The following is a 22,207-nucleotide window of genomic DNA, read 5'->3' as shown; positions in this document are numbered from 1 at the left end:
CTAATGTCTGCAAATTGTAGTTTACAGAAATATTGTGGCTTTAAGGTTTGGTAAAATAAGCAAAAGAATGGCCCGTGGGCAAAGCACTCTTTCTTCATCTGTTAAAGGGATTGTCCAATTAGCGAAACCTCGGAGCATACACCTCAATGGAACATATGGACGCTGTGGGGGAGAGGACCCTCCTCTATTGGCCAAAGCGGACCGCTGATAACAAAAAGCTACATCCGATCTGCAGAAATTGGGGAAACCATGGTCGGCCATCTGTTTGAATGGGCACCATGTAATATCACTTTGCTGTCTGCAGCATTCCCTTCCAGCTTTCTTTTGCCGTGTTATTCAAGTGTAACTCTAGTTTCAGGTGACTTTTAGAAATAAACTTGTCATGTGAGTAAATGAGGAGCGCTATATCTGAAAAAAATTAGAGCTTGTTCACATGGCAGATTTTGCATTTTGATTTTGATTGTGACTTCCATTTTGATTTGAAAGTGACTTCCATGTTTGGGAATAGAGGATAACAATTAGATCAGTGGTGGTCCTACCACTGGGACTTCTACTGATCACGAGAACAGGGGCCAAGTACTCCCTGCAGCCCCCTGAAATGAGCGGAGCAGCTGGTTGGGCATGCGTGTGACCACTCCATTCATTTCTATGGGAATATGGATCTCCCATAGAAATGACCAAGATCTGTGGATAGGGGATAACTTAATGTAACCAGAATACCCCTTTAAGCTCTGAACCTGGACTTACCCATATTTTCACCCAGGCAGCCCCCCTGAAAAGAGCTCCGATGCTCTCCTTTGCCCTGCACAGAATCGCATAGGGTAAAGGCATTTTCATGGGGATCCGGTGACGTCCCAGGCTCTCCTTAGGGCTGCCAGGCGGAGGCTGATGTCACCGATGGGCAGGCTTTAGCACTGCCCTAGCCTGTAAAACGGTGACGGTGCCGATACCAAACACACTGCTGGGCAATAGCCTCCACCTAGCAGTGTGTTGTCGCACGATCCTGTGCAGGGCAAGGGAGAGCATCAGAGCATGAAATGCTCAGATGCTCTTGTCAGGGGGGCTGCCTGGGTGAAAATATAAGTTTGTCCGGGTTCAGCTCTAAACCCGGACAACCCCTTTAAATGACTTTGTATTCTCCATTTCTCCCAAGTTTTCCCCTCTCCATCTCCAATTGTCAGTTTTGTCTGAGTTAGTGGGTATACACTAGTTGCTATGATGTCTCCCATACAAAGCACACGTAGAGAAGAGTAAATCCTGCTCCCCTATCTTTCTGTAGCATGGCCCCAGAAGCGGCAGCAACATGAAGAGCATTATGCAACAGTACAGAGTAGCTGGGATTCCAGCACTGGAGTGAGACATTGGAATACGTAATAGAAGCACAAGTGGCATCTCTGTGCCTCTCTCACTCAGCAGGTGTTCACTCCTCCCCCATCCCTCTCCATAAATGGCCATGGGCAGCAGTCGTAATGTGTTACTTCTATGTCTAAAGACATATTGGGTCATTTATCAAACTAGTGGAAAGTACAACAGGCTTAGCATTTTCCACCATGGACAAGGGTGCGCCTCTGCAGCCAGTAACTGGCCATAGAGGTCACATGTCCCCAAACAATACATTGATACGGTCAGGGCCAGCCTTAGTGTTGACCTTCCAAATAAATGGCCAACCTAATACATAAATGGTACAGATATACCAAAGTGGGAGCCAGTAGTTTTCCACTGTGGCTCATAGAAGGACAGGAAACCCTTCTGTAATGTCCATATGCCTAACAGGGAGTATAGGTATAGGTCATCAATATCTGATAGGTGGGGGTCTGACTTATGACACCCCCATGATGAGCTGTGTGAAGAGGCTGTGGTGCCCTGGTGAGCGCTGCGGCCACTTCCTAAGTCAGTGATGTCATGTTCATTGGTCACATAACTTGTAGTTGCTGCTCGGTCCCATTGAACAGGCCTAAGCTGCAATATCAGGCAGAGCCGCTCTACAATATACCTCACAGAGTGCCGTGGCTTCTTCAGCCAGCTGATCGGCAGGTGTGCCAGGAGTTTGACACCCTCCAATTTGATATTGGTGAGCTACCCGGAAGACTGGCCATCGATATATGAATCCCAGCCTTATTATACTGTTATATAGCTATTGAGGTTGCCAGAGCCACTGTAGAGTACCTGTACTGCCACCACAAAGCCAAGGGTATGCAGGATATCATACATAGAGATTGGTCCACCAGAAAGCTAATGCATCACCTTGCGCTAGCACTTGTCACTCACTGACATAGCGGTACAATTCCCTCGTAAACCACCATGTGGTTAATTGTGAAATATTTCCTGCTTCCTGCTAGGAATTAGGACAATGTTTGATTCTTTTGAATGACTGTCATGGGGAAGTTTTACTATTATATTGCGTAGTTATATGAGCTGCTTGTTTTCTAGCTGCTGTGAGACTTGCATTGGATGGTGCCTTGGTGATACCCTCTGTTGGCACCCTCTCTCCGCTATATCATATACAAATCACGTATTACAGGTGCCCAAATATCAATACTATAGAGAGCTGACACCTCCAGCACTACACCCTATAATAGTATATATACAGTGCCACACCATGCTACCACCACACAGTATTCAAGTAACACCAACACACACAGTGCCCAAATAACAACTGCATACATAAAGTAACGTAAGAAAAATTCTAAGAGATTTTAATATTAGGATTTGGGGAGGTAATAAAAAACACCCATTAGGTGCTCCTGAGGCCCCATTTTCAGCATGGGTTGCTAAGGCAGACCTTAAACGGGTTGTCTCATCTAGCCGTTACTAAGGCGCAATGAGACACTGCCCCGACCACCAGCTGGCCGGGAAACAGCTAAGCACATCGGCGCTCCCTGTTTCAGGAGCTAACATTGCGGTTATTTAGCAGTCCCTACTACAAGTCCATATCGTTTATTTGTTTTACATATATATACAAAAGTTTGGACACACCTTCTCATTCAAAGAGTTTTCTTTATTTTCATGACTGACTATTAAAATTGTAGATTCACACTGAAGGCATCAAAACTATGAATTAACACATGTGGAATTATATACATAACAAAAAAGTGTGAAACAACTGAAAATATGTCATATTCTAGGTTCTTCAAAGTAGCCACCTTTTGCTTTGATTACTGCTTTGCACACTCTTGGCATTCTCTTGATGAGCTTCAAGAGGTAGTCACCTGAAATGGTTTTCACTTCACAGGTGTGCCCTGTCAGGTTTAATAAGTGGGATTTCTTGCCTTATAAATTGGGGTTGGGACCATCAGTTGCGTTGTGGAGAAGTCAGGTGGATACACAGCTGATAGTCCTACTGAATAGACTGTTCGAATTTGTATAATGGCAAGAAAAAAGCAGCTAAGTAAAGAAAAACGAGTGGCTATCATTACTTTAAGAAATGAAGGTCAGTCAGTCCGAAAAATTGGGAAAACTTTGAAAGTGTCCCCAAGTGCAGTCACAAAAACCATCAAGCGCTACAAAGAAACTGGCTCACATGCGGACCGCCCCAGGAAAGGAAGACCAAGAGTCACCTCTGCTGCGGAGGATAAATTCATCCGAGTCACCAGCCTCAGAAATCGCAGGTTAACAGCAGCTCTGATTAGAGACCAGGTCAATGCCACACAGAGTTCTAGCAGCAGACACATCTCTAGAACAACTGTTAAGAGGAGACTGTGTGAATAAGGCCTTCATGGTAGAATATCTGCTAGGAAACCACTACTAAGGACAGGCAACAAGCAGAAGAGATTTGTTTGGGCTAAAGAACACAAGGAATGGACATTAGACCAGTGGAAATCTGTGCTTTGGTCTGATGAGTCCAAATTTGAGATCTTTGGTTCCAACCACCGTGTCTTTGTGCGACGCAGAAAAGGTGAATGAATGGACTCTACATGCCTGGTTCCCACCGTGAAGCATGGAGGAGGAGGTGTGATGGTGTGGGGGTGCTTTGCTGTTGACACTGTTGGGGATTTATTTAAAATTGAAGGCATACTGAACCAGCATGGCTACCACAGCATCTTGCAGCGGCATGCTATTCCATCCGGTTTGCGTTTAGTTGGACCATCATTTTATTTTTCAACAGGACAATGACCCCAAACACACCTCCAGGCTGTGTAAGGGCTATTTGACCACGAAGGAGAGTGATGGGGTGCTGCGCCAGATGACCTGGCCTCCAGTCACCGGACCTGAACCCAATCGAGACGGTTTGGGGTGAGCTGGACCGCAGAGTGAAGGCAAAAGGGCCAACAAGTGCTAAGCATCTCTGGGTACTCCTTCAAGTCTGTTGGAAGACCATTTCAGGTGACTACCTCTTGAAGCTCATCAAGAGAATGCCAAGAGTGTGCAAAGCAGTAATCGAAGCAAAAGATGGCTACTTTGAAGAACCTAGAATATGACATATTTTCAGTTGTTTCACACTTTTTTGTTATGTATATAATTCCACATGTGTTAATTCATAGTTTTGAAGCCTTCAGTGTGAATCTACAATTTTCATAGTCATGAAAATAAAGAAAACTCTTTGAATGAGAAGGTGTCCAAACTTTTGGTCTGTACTGTGTGTGTGTGTGTGTATATGTGTGTATGTGTATATGTATGTATGTATGTATGTATGTATGTATGTATGTGTGTGTATATATATATATATATATATATATATATATATATATATATATATATATATAATATTAATTTGTTACTCAGATTTCACATTACCCTGAATGACAAATCTGTCTAGCAATGCTACAGTATGGAGGATTTTTCACTGGTAAGCTTATTCAGCTTTTCCAGGATCCTGGCTAGCAAATCCAGCTAGGTATTATACATGACTGGGGATTTACAGATTCATAAACTGGCTGATCTGACATTCTGCAGTCTGGGAAAGCTGGGAAAGCTGCAATCCGGCGCCAAGGATTGCAGACCCTACGTCGATCAGGGTTTCCACCAGCACCTACGTTAGTGGCTCCAACCCCCCACTTCTCCTCCACTTCCACCTCTGAATTATCTACGTGCAGCACCAGTCAGTCATCAGTCGGTTGCTGGAAGCAGTGTAGCACTGCAGTGGGAAAGCGGCAATAGGCCGTGCTGAAGCTGATATACTTAGGGCACAAACCACACACCGCCGCAGAGCTGTGGCAGGGGATAGGAGACCAGACTGAGCTGTGGCTCTCTCCACTCAACCTAGAACCAGGCATGTTGTGTCTGATAATGGCCGTAACTTGGTAGGGGCTTTGGAGCTCGGCAAGCTTAGACCATGCCTAGGCCACGTGTTCAACCTTTGTGGTTCAGTGGTTTCTAAAAATTTCCTGAGCTACTGGTGAAGGTGTGCCACTTGTGTGCATATTTCCGCAAGTCACTGACCGCTTCAGCTGGTCTGTTGTGCTGCAGCAGCGCTTGAAATTGCCAGCTCACCGGCTGTTGTGCGACGTGAGCATGCGCTGGAACTCCATGTTTCACATATTGGCCAGGCTTTGTGAGCAGCAAAGGGCAGTAGTGGAATACCAGCTGCAACATGGTTGTCGCCTTTCCAGTCAGCTTCCGCTATTCACAAGTGAGGATGGGCATGGATGTTTGACCTCTGTGAGGTTTTAAGAAACTTTGAGGAATCAACCCAGATGGTGAGCGGCGATAATGCTATTATCGGCGTAACCATCTTACTTCTGTGTCTTCTCAAACGCTCGCTGCTCACAATTAAGGACGACGCTTTGCATGTGGAAGAGGTGGAAATGGGGGAAGACATTACGCAGGGTGATACCCAGACCACACTCAGTTCGTCTTCTCAGCGTGAATTGGACGATGAAGAGGATGAGTAGCAGGAGACGGTTGCCTCCGCTACAGAGGGTAGTACCCATGGAAGTTTAATTCCATCTGTTCAGCGTGGGTGGGCAGAAGAGGATGAGGAGATTGAGAGTGATCCTCCTGATGACAACAGCGAAGTCTTGGCTGTTGGTACTCTTGCACACATGGCTGACCTCATGTTAGGCTGCCTTTCCCACGACCCGCACGTTATACGCATTTTAGACAACACGGATTACTGGTTGTTCACCCTTCTGGACCCCTGCTACAAAGAGAACTTCTCATCTCATTCCTCTGGTGGAGAGGACGAGCAAAACAGTGCAATACTAGAAAGTCCTTGTTGAAAAATTGCTCCAAAAATTTCAATCTGACCAGGCTGGCGGCAGAGTCCGTAGTTCTTTGGCCAACCGAGGAGGGGAGACAAGGGGAATACACAGCAGTTTCACCAACAGAGGCAGGGCAACACTCTCCAAAGCCTGGGACATTTTCATGACACCCTCACCCTGATGCACGGCCCACTGTCACAAGGAGAGAACATTTTTGGAAGATGGTGAAGGAGTACATGGCAGACCGTGTCAGCGTCCTCAATGATCCCTCAGTGCCTTACAACTACTGGGTGTCCAAGCTGGACACGTGGCACGAACTGGCGCTCTACGCCTTGGAGGTGCTGGCCTGCCCTGCTCCAGCGTTTTATCTGAGCGGGTATTTAGTGCTGCTGGTGGCATTATGAGAAGCGTATCCGCCTGTCAACTGAAAATGCTGACAGGTTGACTCTTATAAAAATGAACAAGGCCTGGATTGCCCCTGACTTCTCTACTCCACCAGAGGAAAGCGGGATGTGTAATCGGCCCCAAGTTAACTAGAGTCACCAAAGCGGCAGCAGGCCCTCATCCATAATGTTTTACATGGTCAGATCAGCAATCCCTTGATCCAAATGTTTTTGAGGGTCACCAGCAGGCCATCAATCATAATCATAATTTTTCAAGGCTGATTATGATGCCCTCCTTTATGTGTAACAAAGGGTGTATTGGAGTGCCGGTTCATTGTAATTTTTGGCAGGCCTTTCACTTAGTGCCTAGGCTTGTTCATGTAGTGGGACTCCTACATTCATAAATTGTACCACAATATAAATGAGGCCCTCCTTTATGTGATATACAGGTTGTATCGGAGTGCCCCTTTTCCTTGTAATTTTTGGCAGCACTTGCACTTTATATACAAGTAAATATACAGGAAAGAATGTTTCCTATAAATTTTTCCTTAAAGGGAACCTGTCACCGGGATTTGGGGTATAGAGCTGAGGACATGGGTTGCTAGATGGCCGCTAGCACATCTGCAGTACCCAGTCCCCAGTCCCCATAGCTTTGTGTGCTTTTATTGTGTAAAAAAAACGATTTGATGCAAATTAACATAAGAGATGGCTTACTTGTGTGACCAGAGAAGAGTCATAGTTTCAAGCTCTGACTCATCTCAGGTTAATTTGCATATGTATCAAATCGTTTTTTTCACACAATAAAAGCACACAGAGCTAGGGGGACTGGGTATTGCGGATGTGCTAGCGGCCATCTAGCAACCCATGTCCTCAGCTCTATACCCAAAATCCCGGTGACAGGTTCCCTTTAAGGCCGAATGCACGCGCCTGTGAGCCGTCCGTGGTATGCCAGCCTGGATTCCTGCTGACAGCAGGAGCGCACGGCGTCATTAGTTGCTATGACTCCATGCGTTTCATGCCTCCGCTGCGCTACAGTAATACACTCGTATAGATCATACAAGTGTATTACTGTAGTGCAACGGCGGCATGAAGCGCATGAGCCATAGCAACCAATGACGCTGTGCGCTCCTGCTGTCAGCAGGAATCCAGGCTGGCATACCACGGACCGCACACGGCCGTGTGCATTCGGCCTAATTCTGCGTTCAGTGGCCCTTCAACCGCTACAGGACCGCTGTACGCATGATTGCGTCCTGGCGGCGGCTCTGCTCTTCTGGGTGGACGCATATACGCGTCCTCCCGCGATAGCCGAGATTTCCTGTGAACGCGCGCGCACACAGGCGCGCGCGTTCACAGGAACGGAAGATAAGCGAGTGGATCTCCAGCCTGCCAGCGGCGATCGTTCGCTGGCAGACTGGAGATTTTTTTTAACCCCTAACAGGTATATTAGACGCTGTTTTGATAACAGCGTCTAATATACCTGCTACCTGGTCCTCTGGTGGTCCCTTTTGCTTGGATCGACCACCAGAGGACACAGGCAGCTCAGTAAAGTAGCACCAAACACCACTACACTACACTACACCCCCCTCCTGTCACTTATTAACCCTTTATGAACCACTGATCACCCCATACAGACTCCCTGATCACCCCCCTGTCATTGATCACCCCCCTGTCATTGATCACCCCCCCCCCCTGTAAGGCTCCATTCAGACGTCCGTATGATTTTTACGGATCCACGGATACATGGATCGGATCCGCAAAACGCATACGGACGTCTGAATGGAGCCTTACAGGCGGGTGATCAATGACAAGGGGGTGATCACCCATATAGACTTCCTGATCACCCCCTGTCATTGATCACCCCCCTGTAAGGCTCCATTCAGATGTCCGTATGATTTTTACGGATCCACGGATACATGGATCGGATCCGCAAAACACATACGGACGTCTGAATGGAGCCTTACAGGGGGGTGATCAATGACCGGGGGGTGATCACCCATATAGACTCCCTGATCACCCCCCTGTCATTGATCACCCCCCTGTAAGGCTCCATTCAGACGTCCGTATGTGTTTTGCGGATCCGATCCGTGGATCCGTAAAAATCATACGGACATCTGAATGGAGCTTTACAGGGGGGTGATCAATGACAGGGGGGTGATCAGGGAGTCTATATGGGTGATCACCCCCCTGTCATTGATCACCCCCTGTAAGGCTCCATTCAGACATTCTTTTGGCCCAAGTTAGCGGAAATATTTTTATTTATTTTTTGTTTGTTTTTTCTTACAAAGTCTCATATTCCACTAACTTGTGTCAAAAAATAAAATCTCACATGGACGCACCATACCCCTCACGGAATCCAAATGCGTAAAAATTTTTAGACATTTATATTCCAGACTTCTTCTCACGCTTTAGGGCCCCTAAAATGCCAGGGCAGTATAAATACCCCACATGTGACCCCATTTCGGAAAGAAGACACCCCAAGGTATTCCGTGAGGGCATATTGAGTCCATGAAAGATTGACATTTTTGTTCCAAGTTAGCGGAAAGTGAGACTTTGTGAGAAAAAAATAAAATAAATCAATTTCCGCTAACTTATGCCCAAAAAAAAAAATTTCTATTAACTCGCCATGCCCCTCATTGAATACCTTGGGGTGTCTCCTTTCCAAAGTGGGGTCACATGTGGGGTATTTATACTGCCCTGGCTTTTTAGGGGCCCTAAAGCGTGAGAAGAAGTCTGGGATCCAAATGTCTAAAAATGCCCACCTAAAAGGAATTTGGGCCGCTTTGCGCATTTAGTCTGCAAAAAAGTGTCACACATGTGGTATCGCCATACTCAGGAGAAGTTGGGAAATGTGTTTTGGGGTGTCATTTTACATATACCCATGCTGGGTGAGATAAATATCTTGGTCAAATGCCAACTTTGTATAAAAAAATGGGAAAAGTTGTCTTTTGCCATGATATTTCTCTCACCCAGCATGGGTATATGTAAAATGACACCCCAAAACACATTCCCCAACTTCTCCCGAGTACGGCGATACCACATGTGTGACACCTTTTTGCAGCCTAGGTGGGCAAAGGGGCACACATTCCAAAGTGCACCTTTCGGATTTCACCGGTCATTTTTTACAGATTTTGATTGCAAACTTCTTCTCACACATCTGGGCCCCTAGAATGCCAGGGCAGTATAACTACCCCACAAGTGACCCCATTTTGGAAAGAAGACACCCCAAGGTATTTTGTGATGGGCATAGTGAGTTCATGGAAGTTTTTATTTTTTTGTCACAAGTTAGTGGAATATGAGACTTTGTAAAAAAAAAAAAAAAAAATCATCTTTTTCCGCTAACTTGTGACAAAAAATAAACTCACTATGCCCATCAGTGAATACCTTAGGGGTTTCTACTTTCCGAAACGGGGTCATTTGTGGGGTGTTTGTACTGTCTGGCCATTGTAAAACCTCAGGAAACATGACAGGTGCTCAAAGTCAGAGCTGCTTCAAAAAGCGGAAAGTCACATTTTTGTACCATAGTTTGTAAATGCTCTAACGTTTACCCAAACCATTTTTCTTTTTTTTTTACCCAAACATTTTTTTTTTATCAAAGACATGTAGAACAATAATTTTAGCGAAAAAATTATATATGGATGTCGTTTTTTTTTGCAAAATTTTACAACTGAAAGTGAAAAATTTCATTTTTTTGCAAAAAAAACGTTAAATTTCAATTAATAACTAAAAAAGTAAAAATGTCAGCAGCAATGAAATACCACCAAATGAAAGCTCTATTAGTGAGAAGAAAAGGAGGTAAAATTCATTTGGGTGGTAAGTTGCATGACCGAGCAATAAACGGTGAAAGTAGTGTAGTGCAGAAGTGTAAAAAGTGGCCTGGTCATTAAGGGGGTTTCAGCTAGCGGGGTTGAAGTAGTTAAATGACAGCTTGCGTCTTCAGGGGAATTTCCAGGGTGTCAGATATAAAATTACATGGTGTTTTGCTTTTATTTAATTCTATTATAATCACATTTTGCCACGCTTCATGCAGTATTACATGTGCACCTTTTGCAAACTGCAAAGGTCATTTTAAAATTCCACCGGGGGTGTTGGGCCTTTCAGCTTCGACGTACAAACACAGGAAACATGAGTTCACATCGGTCTTTCTTTTGCTAAAATCGTGTCATCAGTAGGAGTATAGAGACATTGTTTGAATTTGCAACGTTGACTGAGGTAGAGCTTACTTTAAGAAAAAAAGTCCCAAAAAGGAGGCTTACCGTCAGAAAATGAAAGGGCTTTACGGGCTTATTGCAAATACAGTAAACATTTTTATGATCATCTAAGCTGAGATATGATCACTCGATGTTAAAAACCCAAAGCCTGAGGCTACACTACTGAGAGATTCTGATGACACCGTGGTCCCTTCTTATTGTTGTCATGGAGACCTTGTGCATTTATCTTGACATGTAGGTTTTCATGACAATACTGCACCTGACATGTTCATGTTGTCATCAGACTCTTTTCAGTAGTGCAGCCTCAAGCTTTGGGTTTGTATTGTCAAATGACCATATGTCAGTATAGACGTAAGATAGCTAAAGGAAAAAAAAACTCCCATTGGTAAATGGAAATGCACTATGTTGTCTAAACTGGGCAGTCGCTTAATTCTTGGCACAGTTCTAGATCCTAAAGCCGAGTTAGAAATGAAACAGAAACAAGAGTTCAGATGAGAACATGAACTACATCCTGTTATGAAAGCGACAGCTGTCCACTAGAGGGCATCGCATAACTATTTATGACACCATCTCCACTATTCTGTGGTGGTTTCGTTTTTACACCATTTATGGGAATTTTTGTATACCTTTTTTTTTTTTCTTATTTTTACTTAAGCCATTGTAAACAAATATAGACAGCCTTCTGCTCCACAAAAATTGAAAAAATATTACATTTATATAGGGGAATTTATCATGGGAATATTTGAAGTCAGTGTGGCTTGAGTCTGTGTTGGTGTACTTTATGCCACATTTATCTAATGTCACATGTTACTTGATAAATTTGGCTGATCGTTAGACCTAACACTTCTGTCTAGAAAAGCTCCTCCAGTTTGTCTACTCCACCCTCCTAAAAAATAAAGTCTCAGTGATAAATCTGGAGTGAAAACTCATTAACATAGGTTACCACACCCACTTTCGCACCCATATTTCAAAACAAAATTTTTGCACCAGTAAATCCAAAAAGTCGTAAAAGCCCCATTTTGCGACTTTTTGAAACCAGAATTCAGAATTAAAGGCCCGTTTAGATATTTAAAGGCTGACTACAAAATAGAAAAAATGGTATTGTTGTCGCATGAACACATTAAATGTGTTCTCAATCCCATTTTGTTAGTAGGATCCCCTGACAATAAGCTGATCATACTTGTAGATTGTCACACTGAGCCCAACTAATCATATGTAGTCTGTGATGGAACCTGGCAGCAGGTGTTCTGTTACCCCACAGCGCCACCACAGGGGAATTGAAACATTACACAGTTCCTATTGAAGTCAATGAGCTGTTCATATAATGCATGGACATGTTGGGTCCTCCAGAGCAATAGACACTCTTTGTTCCTATTCTTTACTCTGTCAACCCAGAATTCACTAATATGGTATTTGTAGATGTGTTTTCTAAGCCAGACGGCTCATCCTAAAGAAAAAAAAATGTTATAGGGGTGTATCTCCTATGGTTAACCTAATTGTCTTTCTGGGTATTTATTGCAGGACATTCACACTGTGCGTTTCTAATGTTATGCAACTGTTATGTTTACATTTAATATGCCCGGTTCACCAGCAGGTGGCAGCATAAATGGCAGAGCTACAGGTACATAAAATAGGGCTTTCTATTCCATTCTAACACCCCACAGCTTGAAGCCACAGAAGCCACGAGTCAAGTTCCCTGGACCAGTTTAGAGACAGACTACCAAGAAAGAAGTTGCAGCCTACAGCTAAAGCTAAGTTATACAGTTATCCTGTCAGCACAACAGAGCCAAAGAGCAACAGATGTAGCAGAGAGGAGTTTGCCTGCCACAGTTAATGCCAAAGCCTGCTGGGAACCAAGATGAAGCCTGGAAATGTTTGGAGAAATATTTATGCAAAGTACAGCTGTTATCAACTTCATCACAAGGTCTGGACTCCATTTATTTCCTCCTCCCCTTCATCAACAAACCCCCTTTCATTGCTGCGAAGCCAACGCCTAGGGTCCAGCGTGTCCAGGTAGGAGCACCGTGACACGTGCACCAACATTAAGGGACATTATAGGCTACCCTATACCACTCTGGCATTCCTACACTTGGGTACCATCCACAGTATCACTAAAAGGGGCCCTGTGCCCTTGTTGCTTCATTGCAACTGGCGTCGCGAAACAAGTACTACTTTTTTTTTTTTTTTTTTTTTTTTTCTATTAAAGGGCCATGGGGGGAGGTTCCCGCTGCAGGGGTAGAGCTGTGATAACATTTCTTTTATTAGTGCTAGCATTGCTGGTTAGTAAACAGATATATTGGGGCAGCTGCTTATCTTTATCAAGAGGTGATGCAAGGTAATGTTCAGTAAAGTTTTATTATTCTGGCATCCTAGAACATAAAAATGTCTACTCAAACAGAGACATATTGTTGTATAAAGTAGATAACGCAGGGTGACAACATTGATATTAGATGATGGGGACAGCCCAACACCAGCTCCTTCTTTGTCTCCTTGTACTGTGTCCTCCTCACATGTCACTGAGCATGCTCACAACAGTCTCCTATAGAAGTAAATAAATGGTCCAAGGTTAGAAAAAATATGCTTTTTTTTCTCTAGATATCCGTTTATGCGGTATTGTTTTGGGGGGGGGGGGGAGCAGGCCTTTTTTCCTTCTTGTGAGGAAGTGACTGGAAAATACAATAATAGTCTTGTGGTAGATCAAGATCATACAGTTGTAACATGTGAGCTGCATGTGATGAGCTTACAGCCTGCGCTTAGATAACCTCAAGGAAGGTGTTTCCCATTCTTGTGTGGTCAGTGAAAATCTTAGAAGACTAAACCATCTCAAGTTCAGTTGCCGGATTCTGTGTTTGATTCAGTTTCTATACCTTTATAGCTCCAAGAGCTCCAAATCCCCTACTTGGCCTCAGCATTAAAAGGGTTTTCTGAGTTTTTTTTTTTTTTTTTTTTACTGAGGACCTATCCTCATCCTCCACCAGAGACCCCCGCCGATTAGCTGTTTGAGAAGGTAGCAGCTTTCCTGTGCGTGCCGTTGCCTTCTCACAGCTGACCCAAGCACAGTGTCATACATTGTTTAGTGGCTGTGCTTGGTATCATGCTCATCCCTATTCACTTGACTGGGGCTGAGCTGCTCCTAGGCCACGTGACTGATGAACATGCTGTCACTAGCCTAGGAAAAGCTGAGAGAAGGCCACGGCACTCATGGGAGAGCCGCCACCTCCTCAAACAGCTAATCGGTGGGGGTCCCGGGTGTTGGACTCCTATAGATCAGATACTGATGAGCTATCCTAAGGAAAGGTCACCAGTATAAAAATCTCAGAAAATCCATTAAAATTAAAACATTTTGACTACCTGCACCCACCACTAGAGTGGGTTAAAGGGGTTGTGTAGCCAGTAATTTATTTATTTATTTTTTAAAGAAACAAAATGACTTAAAATTAAAAAAGTCCTACTCTGCTCACCGATCTGCTATTCTCCTACACTTCCTGGGTCCTCCAGCAGTCTTTACTGGGTCACTGCTGTGGCCAGTATCATCTCAACCTATTGGACGTGAACTGCTCAATAGAAAAGGATGTTACCTCTAACATTAGAATATCGTTTGTGCACGTGAAATTGCAGTTTCCTCTTTTCATATGGTTTTATTACATGTTCTGCTGACAAAAGATGATGTTTAAAAAGCAGAAGGTCATTTGACCCTTCCTCATATGAACAAGTCATCTTTTCCTCAGTAGTATGATAAAGCATGGAAGTTACTGGGTGAATAAACGCAGCATGACAAACGCTCTTCACACTAATTATAGGGGATATCCACCCCTGGAGTCTTGTAATAAGATGACTATTGTAGTAAAGTGTACATTAGGAATGTTTATGGTCCAGAGCCCAATATGATACACAGCCATAGGTGGCGCTCTTCATGAAAAATCTGCATGGGTTGCGAGGAATCTATGTCTGTGAGGCAGAAAAAGGTTTATATTTATAGCCAATATATTGTAAAGCTTTATTAGGGATTTTGTGAAAGACCGAATTCAAGTCACCTCAAACCGACAAAGACGATGGACATCAATAGTGTTATTCATCTGTCAACTCAATTGTAAGCTAAAAAAAAAATGCTTACTCTGAATTTCTTTCATGTTGTCCTGCTGCTTGTCAGTCCACTTCTTCTTATTTCTACTTCATATTTCTTACAGCTTGACCGTTTGGTATAATTAGATTGTACCAAGTCTTTGACTTCTATATCTTCACCATAAACGTTAGACTTGGTTGTCCTTGTTCTCTTCTAGGGGTTATTTTACCAGAACCACCCCCTTACATATGGGAGCTGCTGATCAGTTGATTGTTGCTGGTCTGACTCCCAACACCATTGGCATAGGACAAATGAAAGGGGTGAACATTGGCCCCTTTTTCTTCAGTAAGTCACCCAGCACATTTGGCTGTTTTTGGAAGTCCCATAGCGGTTAAAGGAGGGATGGCCAAACATTTGTGGCTTGGGAAGTGACATTCACACCTATCATACATTTATTAAAGAGGTTGAGTTGGGCAGATATTGTTGACCTATTCTCAGAATAGTGTAAAAACCAATTGTGGAGCAGCACTCACGGACCTCGTGACCACACACGACTGCAGATCCTCAGCAATCCAACAAACACAACGGCAGCATCTTCAGTTAATTCTTTATTGGACGAGCTTCACAGAAAGTGTACCATAAAAACCAGACAGCAACATTTTGGCTACATGCTCGTCCAATAAAGAATTCACTGAAGATGCTGCTGTTGCCTCTTTTCGTTTGCTATTCTCATAATAGGTCATCAATATCAGATAGGCAATGGTCTGACACCCGACACTCCCGCCGATCAGCTGTTTGAAGAGGAGGCAGCGCTCTCGCTCATACGATATAATTACAACGGTTCTTCACATTCTCTTCCCATTACTCTGCGCCACCGAGACAATGCGCAGTGTAATGTTGAAGAGGAAGCAGCTCTTGCACAAATGCCACCTCCTCTTCAAACAGCTGAGCGGCAGGAGTGTCGGGTGTCGGACCCTCGCCTATCTGATATTGGTAACCTATCATGAAGATAGGTCATCAATATCTAGCCATTGCACACCGCACCAAAACTGTATGTGTTACTTGCAGTTTTTGGTGTGCATTTGATGTTTTGCAAAGGTTGAAATCCGCATTTTAAAAAATCGCACAAATACTTGACATGCAGCAGATTTCAATAAATGCATGATAGGTCAGTTTCCGCACAGAAGAAAAAAGCAAACGGGCATGCACCCTCCCTAGTAGCAGATCAATAACGACGCACACAAAGGTTCACCGGTTTATATAAGTTATGTTCTCTATGTATGTTTGTTTTTTGAGATCTTGAAGGATTTCCCTCAGTGAGTAGTATAAAGAATGGGGGGGGGGGGGGGGGGCTAGGTTATACCTTTTAGGCCCAACAAAAATAGCACCCATAACAGATGTCTCCTTTTAGTCCCATTGACCTTTCCAATGCGTATGAAAATGCTGAGTATGGGAAATCAAGTTACTACATATTCTGAGGTACTCCATGACATGACTATTTGTGACTCCAGAAAGTTTATTTGTCCATCAGAGATCTTGGGTTGAAATAGTTATTCACCACTTGATGAGTCAGAAATTCCATGGACAACCAATAAGCAAATGTAGAATGTCTAAGTCCTGATTCACATTTCCGTCAAGCAGATCTGGCTGCCTGATTCGGCACAAATGCCGGCTGTTAGCCTGACAAAAACCCATTTAAATGCTTGCCACGTAGTACTACATTTCCCAGCAGCGCCTGCTGTCTGTATATGGTATTTAATTCGGCTGATGGGTATTTAATGGAGGAGATGGGGCACCATAGCAAAAGATCAAAATAGGGATACCCTATAATTATAGTTTGAGACTTTCCAAGACTACAGGACCAAGAGTGCTCTCTCCCTTATCCTTTTCTCTAAGGCTGCCCGTACATGTTCAGGTTTTGATCCATAAGCAGACTGGACATAGAACCTTCAGGGAAATTTCCTGGAGGGCCGATGCTCAGGGGGCCGCCCAAACCCTCTGCATGGCCGCCAGCCAGGTACAGAAAGATCTGATGCTCTCAGCATTAATGTAGGAGCAACGGCCGTAGGTGCCCTCCTGAATTTTACTGCATGTCCATGCTAAGGAGGATGATGCAGTTTCATACTGTGTAGTGGGTAGCAGTGTATTTGCCGCACTGTGGTATTTGGTTCTACTGGGGCAGTATTGTGTGCTGCACTGAGGTATTTGGTTCTGTTGAGGCAGTATTTTGTGCGGCACTGTGGTATTTGGTTCTGTTGAGGCAGTATTTTGTGCGGCACTGTGGTATTTGGTTCTGCTGAGGTAGTATTTAATGCTGCACTGTGGTATTTGGTTATGCTGGGGCTGTATTTTATTCTGCACTATGGTATTGCTGGCCTACCTACCTCTATTGTCCTGCATTCTGTCAGTTTGCACCCGCCTACGACTTGGGGCCACTTTTATCTTTTTTTTTTTTTTTTTCCATGATCACTTTTTTGGTTCCCAGTCTACCCCTGTTTTGATCAGATTTTCAGATGCATTTTTGTTTTGCAGTTCGGATGTGGCCACAAAAGATGTGGACAGCACACAGTGTGCTGATCCGTTCCACAGCCCCACAAAAAAGATAGAGCATGTCCTATTCTTGTCCGTTTAGCAGACAAGGAAAGGACATTTCGAAAGAAGTTAAAAAATAAATGGTGGTATGCCCTCGACCAGGATCGATGTTTTGCGGATCTGTGATTTGCGGACCTCAAAACATTTAAGGCCTTGTGTGTGAGCCCTTATACCATCTCTTCCTTTATGACCTAACTTTACTACTGAGTCTAAAAACCTGATAAAAACCTAACCATGTACAGGCAGCCTAAAAGGGAAAAGACACTTGTGTGTTACTGTTGTGGAGATGTAGTTCTTAGGGTGGGATCAAGATGCCCATTGAGTGATATAATGAACTTACCTGTGCTGTGACCCCAATTCTGTATGGACCACATAGCAGTCTTATGGTCTGCATTCATTATGCATATATAATCATATATATAATCTCAAGCTTGACAAAGACTCTATGGAAGAACTGAAACATTGCCACCACATGGGTGATTACGTATGATTCTACTCCCTATGCAGGATCCACAGGGCTGAGGGACCATGACACAGTGAGCAGTGCAGTATGAGTAGTGGGAGCTTTCCAGGATTTACTGTATTTTATTACTTCTGCCAGATGCTTTGTTTTAATTAAATCCCCTTCACTTAGTTTGGTATATAGTATCTAGGGAAGTGGCTGTCCTGTTGAGGTGACAGTACAACTCTCAGTGTGCCGGGAAGTGAGATTTTAAATATTTTTTTTTCCAACACCTGGAGAGCTTCCAGTTAGCATTTGCCAGTTCATTACATGAAAAACGGTTGCAATAAACACAGTTTATCATAGCAGCCACAAGGGGCAGTATGGAGCGTGTTGTATTTATTCTCAAACCTGTTGCTACAACTTTTTATACTTTGTGTAGTCTATGGATCTGGAGGTTGATCTGTGGGCAATGGAACATCCCTAAAATGTTGCTGCTTCCTGATTTTCTCTGAGCTCAACAGTAGGAATGAGCGAACTTGTGTTTCAAGTGCAGTGCACAAGGTTCGGGTTATCTAAGAATTCCGTTATGGATTCCGCTACCACGGACTAGAAGTTAGATAACCCGAACCTTGTACGCCGAACTTGAAACACAAGTTTGCTCATCACTAGTTTACAGTCTATTGAAATTTGGCAACTAATTTCCAGTAATTGAAATGTCCCATCTTTCCTTTTCTTCTTCTCTTATAGGAAATTGCTAAACGGTTACAGCAGCTGGAGGAGGAAGAGCTGCAGAGAAATGTACAGGAGAGGACCCGGGGAGGTATGAAGCCTACGCTATCTGTACAGTGCCCTCAGGGTGGCTTTACAGGACAACTTGTTCTGAAACTTAGTACAAACTGCGTTCGTCTTTCAGTAATTATATAGATTCAAGCTGTTTTTGTGAAGGAGGGTGCTGAAGGCAAGTACGGCACTGACTCACTGGAATTTCTCACAAGTGGCAACACCTTGTTTTGTGCCATTTTATAAAAAAAAAGTAACACCGCGACTGCACCTACAGAAAAAAAAAGTGGGGCAAAACCTAAATTTTAACGCACATAGTATATGCTGCCTTTAGCCTAAGCATTTTAAATGGGCTCTATGGCCCCTCCTAGTTGCCAGAATGTAGCAACGAAAGCGCTTGTTGGAGGGCTCCACAGCTTTATCACTCATGGACTTGAATTCTAGTCTGTGGAAGTCAACATGCGTGCTCGTAGGAGGAATCTGGGTGGGTGCTGAGTATTTGATGAAAGAGGTGGATGCTGTTGGTGACCTTTCAAGCCAGAGCTTTAAAGGGAGTCTGTCACCTCCAGATGGCCATATACAGTGCTTACATGGCTCTGTAGCACACCTATACAGGATTGTAACAGTACCTTTGTGCTTTTCTTTAGACTTGCACCAGCAGGAAAAACGAAGTTTAATTCATATGCAAATGAGCACTCGTAGGTGCCCAGGCTGCTCTGCCTTCTTTTCACTTTACTCCTCCCCAGTCTCTTCCTTTGCCCGCCCTCCAAGTCTCTTGCCTCATCGATAGGGCAAAGGCAGAGACTGGGGAGGAGTAAAGTGAAAAGAAGGCAGAGCAGCCTGGGCACTTACACACTGAACGCCGCCCCTGGGCACCCACACACTGAACGCCGCCCCTGGGCACCCACACACTGAACGCCGCCCCTGGGCACCCACACACTGAACGCCGCCCCTGGGCACCCACACACTGAACGCCGCCCCTGGGTACTTGCGATTGCTCATTTGCATATGAATTAAACTTTGTTTTTCCTGCCGGTGCAAGTCTAAAGAAAAGCACAAAGGTACCGTTACAACCCTGTATAGGTGTGCTACAGAGCCATGTAAGCACTGTATATGGCCATATGGAGGTGACAGACTCCCTTTAAAGAGAGAACTCCGACAGAGACAAGAAATGATGCCCTTAATCCACTAATCTTGTCAAGATTATAGCAATGTTTTTCTTTTCTCCCCAATAAACTTCTAGTTTTCTATTTAGAAGAGTGCAGTCCAGCTTCTGTCCACCATCTTGAGTGTAAAAATAACTGCAAGCAGTAGCTCTGGTAACTACAGGTCCCATGTTAGTTGTGGCCTGATCGTATCGTATCTATAGTTGTATAGATCATTCCAAGTTGTGAGGAAAAAGCTGAAGAGGCACAGGAGAGGCTACTTACTGTGCTCAGTGCAGCAGCATGCAGCATGTCACAAGCTGTGTACAAACTCGCTGGAGGGAGGGAGAGAAATGTTGACATTAGACTTTCTTTACCAACTGGATGAGATTCAGTCACCACAGCAGAATACATAAGATTATGCAGTTCTGTGGTAGTCATCCATTGCAATGCTGCAGTACATCAGCCCAACGCATTGTGCTTGATATTTTATTATTTAGAAACTTATGAATCTGCAGTGGCATTAGACATAGTGATAAGAGATGAGAACTCATAGGGTTAACTATAGTTTTCCCTAATAATATGCCACCATTGACAAGGCGTCCATACGAGTAATAAAGGCCGGCCCTACGTGTTCAGGTATCCCACACCCATCACATAATAATGTCTGCTTTGCATGTCACTGTTGCTGCCTATAATGTCTTGTTACTTATAATATTATATCTGCCTATTCTGCTTTGTCTATACATAATATTACTGTTAGGGCGAGGCCATAATAATAGAAAAAAGTTATGAAAGGCGGTCATGGCTCTGGAAAATTCTACAAGATAATTAGAGAGTACAAGAGGTCTGTGTCATGTAAGTGTTACCGAGCCTTGATGGAAATATCTATATATACAGTGGGACAGTTCCCATTGAGTATATGCCATTTTTACCTGGGCTCTATATTTAGGACTGTGATACTACCTCGAGAAGTGAAATTTTCACTTTTATGTTCAGCATAGTAAGTCAGGTACCCACTGGAGCAAACATAAATGGTTGAGTACCTTTTGTAAGTGCATCACATTACTTATCTTGTAATGATCCTAAGTTGCAGCCTATATATTATACTCCAGAGCTGCATTCACAATACTGTTGGTCATCAAAGTCCTAACAGCTTACCTGAGATCCTATAATGTAATTGGGACAGATCACTCCAATCAGATCACTATACAGGGCTTTGTGTAACGTGGACACCTCGGACACCTTGTATAAAGCAAATGACCAAAGCAAGCTATGTTTCAACATTAAACCATCAAGGACTGCTGGGAGGTTTCAGTTCTGAAGCCAGCAGAATTGTGAAAGCAGCTCTGGAGTATAATACAGGCTGTAACTCTAGAGCGAGGTCAGTTATACAAGGTGGCCCACGAAAAAGTAGCCCGCCTCCAGTATCTCCAAATCAAACTGCCTACAGGACAGACTTACTATTAGACAATTTGATTTGGAGATGTTGGAGGCAGGCTACTTTTTTGTGGGCCATCCTATACAAGTTACTGAACTTTGTAAGTAAATTTCTTCTTTATGTAAGCTATGAAATTGTGTTCATTGGTGGACACATCTTGGGCCCACCAGATGAAACGATTCGAACGGTCCACTATTAACTGTATTGTAATCCTTCTTATCATTGTACACATGGGGCGGATCATCAGTAAGAAAAAGACCCTGATGGGTGATTGTTACAAAGTCACCTCCAAATAGGGTTGTCTTCTGCTGGAATTTTGGGGCTCATTACTCTATCAAAGTCTGGTCTATGGTGGCTAAAGTAGGCCATAGACCTTCAAAGTTAGTTGGCAGTTCCTGCCTCTTGCGATCTGCCAATTATGCAATATCTATATGAGTTGGCATACCTCTCTGGACTATAGGTTTCGGGATCAACTCTTGGGAAAGTGTAGCTGTCCTGTGTAGCTGCACTCTTCTCCTCACAAAATAATGTGCACTTTTGGCCTTATTTTCATAATAATTGGAGGATCTTGTCTGACATTTCTTAGCCTCAGCCCCCAGTAGAGCACAGGTGGCACATGTGTGGACAGTCTCCATTTAAATAAATGGGGATCAAGGGGGTGTTTCCATTATAGGCATTCCACAAGATATGTAATTAATGCTTGATAAGTCTGAGTCTCAATTCCTGGACCCTTACCTTTTAGTAGAATGGGGGTCCTGTGACCAATTCATTGGGGGTCTATTGAATTGTATTGAGAATCATCAAACAGGTGTTCTGTTCTATCAATCCTCAATTCCAAAGCAAGACTAAGTAAAGTTCCAGCTGCAAGCAAGGGTGGTCTGCTTTTCTCCAGTGGTCAGGGCTAATTCAGTTCCTCTAACTATGCAATTAACAATATAGCTTTAGGTACTTGTGTTGCATAATGTAGTTTTAAAGGAGGTCTTAGCATAACCGTGTTACCAGTAGGCTCT

The 22,207-nt window shown here is 43.8% G+C and overlaps 1 protein-coding gene across 2 annotated transcripts in view; it reads left to right on the top strand.

The window, feature by feature from the left end:
• Window positions 1-22,207, top strand: part of LOC122928721 (coiled-coil domain-containing protein 50-like) — a 95,258-nt gene that overhangs the window by 51,680 nt on the left and 21,371 nt on the right. For both annotated transcript variants that reach the window (XM_044281864.1, XM_044281865.1), the window contains exon 6: window positions 18,579-18,651. In XM_044281864.1, the coding sequence (XP_044137799.1) occupies window positions 18,579-18,651 (73 nt within the window). The remainder of the gene's footprint in view (window positions 1-18,578; window positions 18,652-22,207) is intronic.

Source organism: Bufo gargarizans, chromosome 2 (assembly GCF_014858855.1).
Source record: "Bufo gargarizans isolate SCDJY-AF-19 chromosome 2, ASM1485885v1, whole genome shotgun sequence".
NCBI classification, from domain to species: Eukaryota; Metazoa; Chordata; class Amphibia; order Anura; family Bufonidae; genus Bufo; species Bufo gargarizans.
This window is presented reverse-complemented; position numbering and strand designations above follow the sequence as displayed.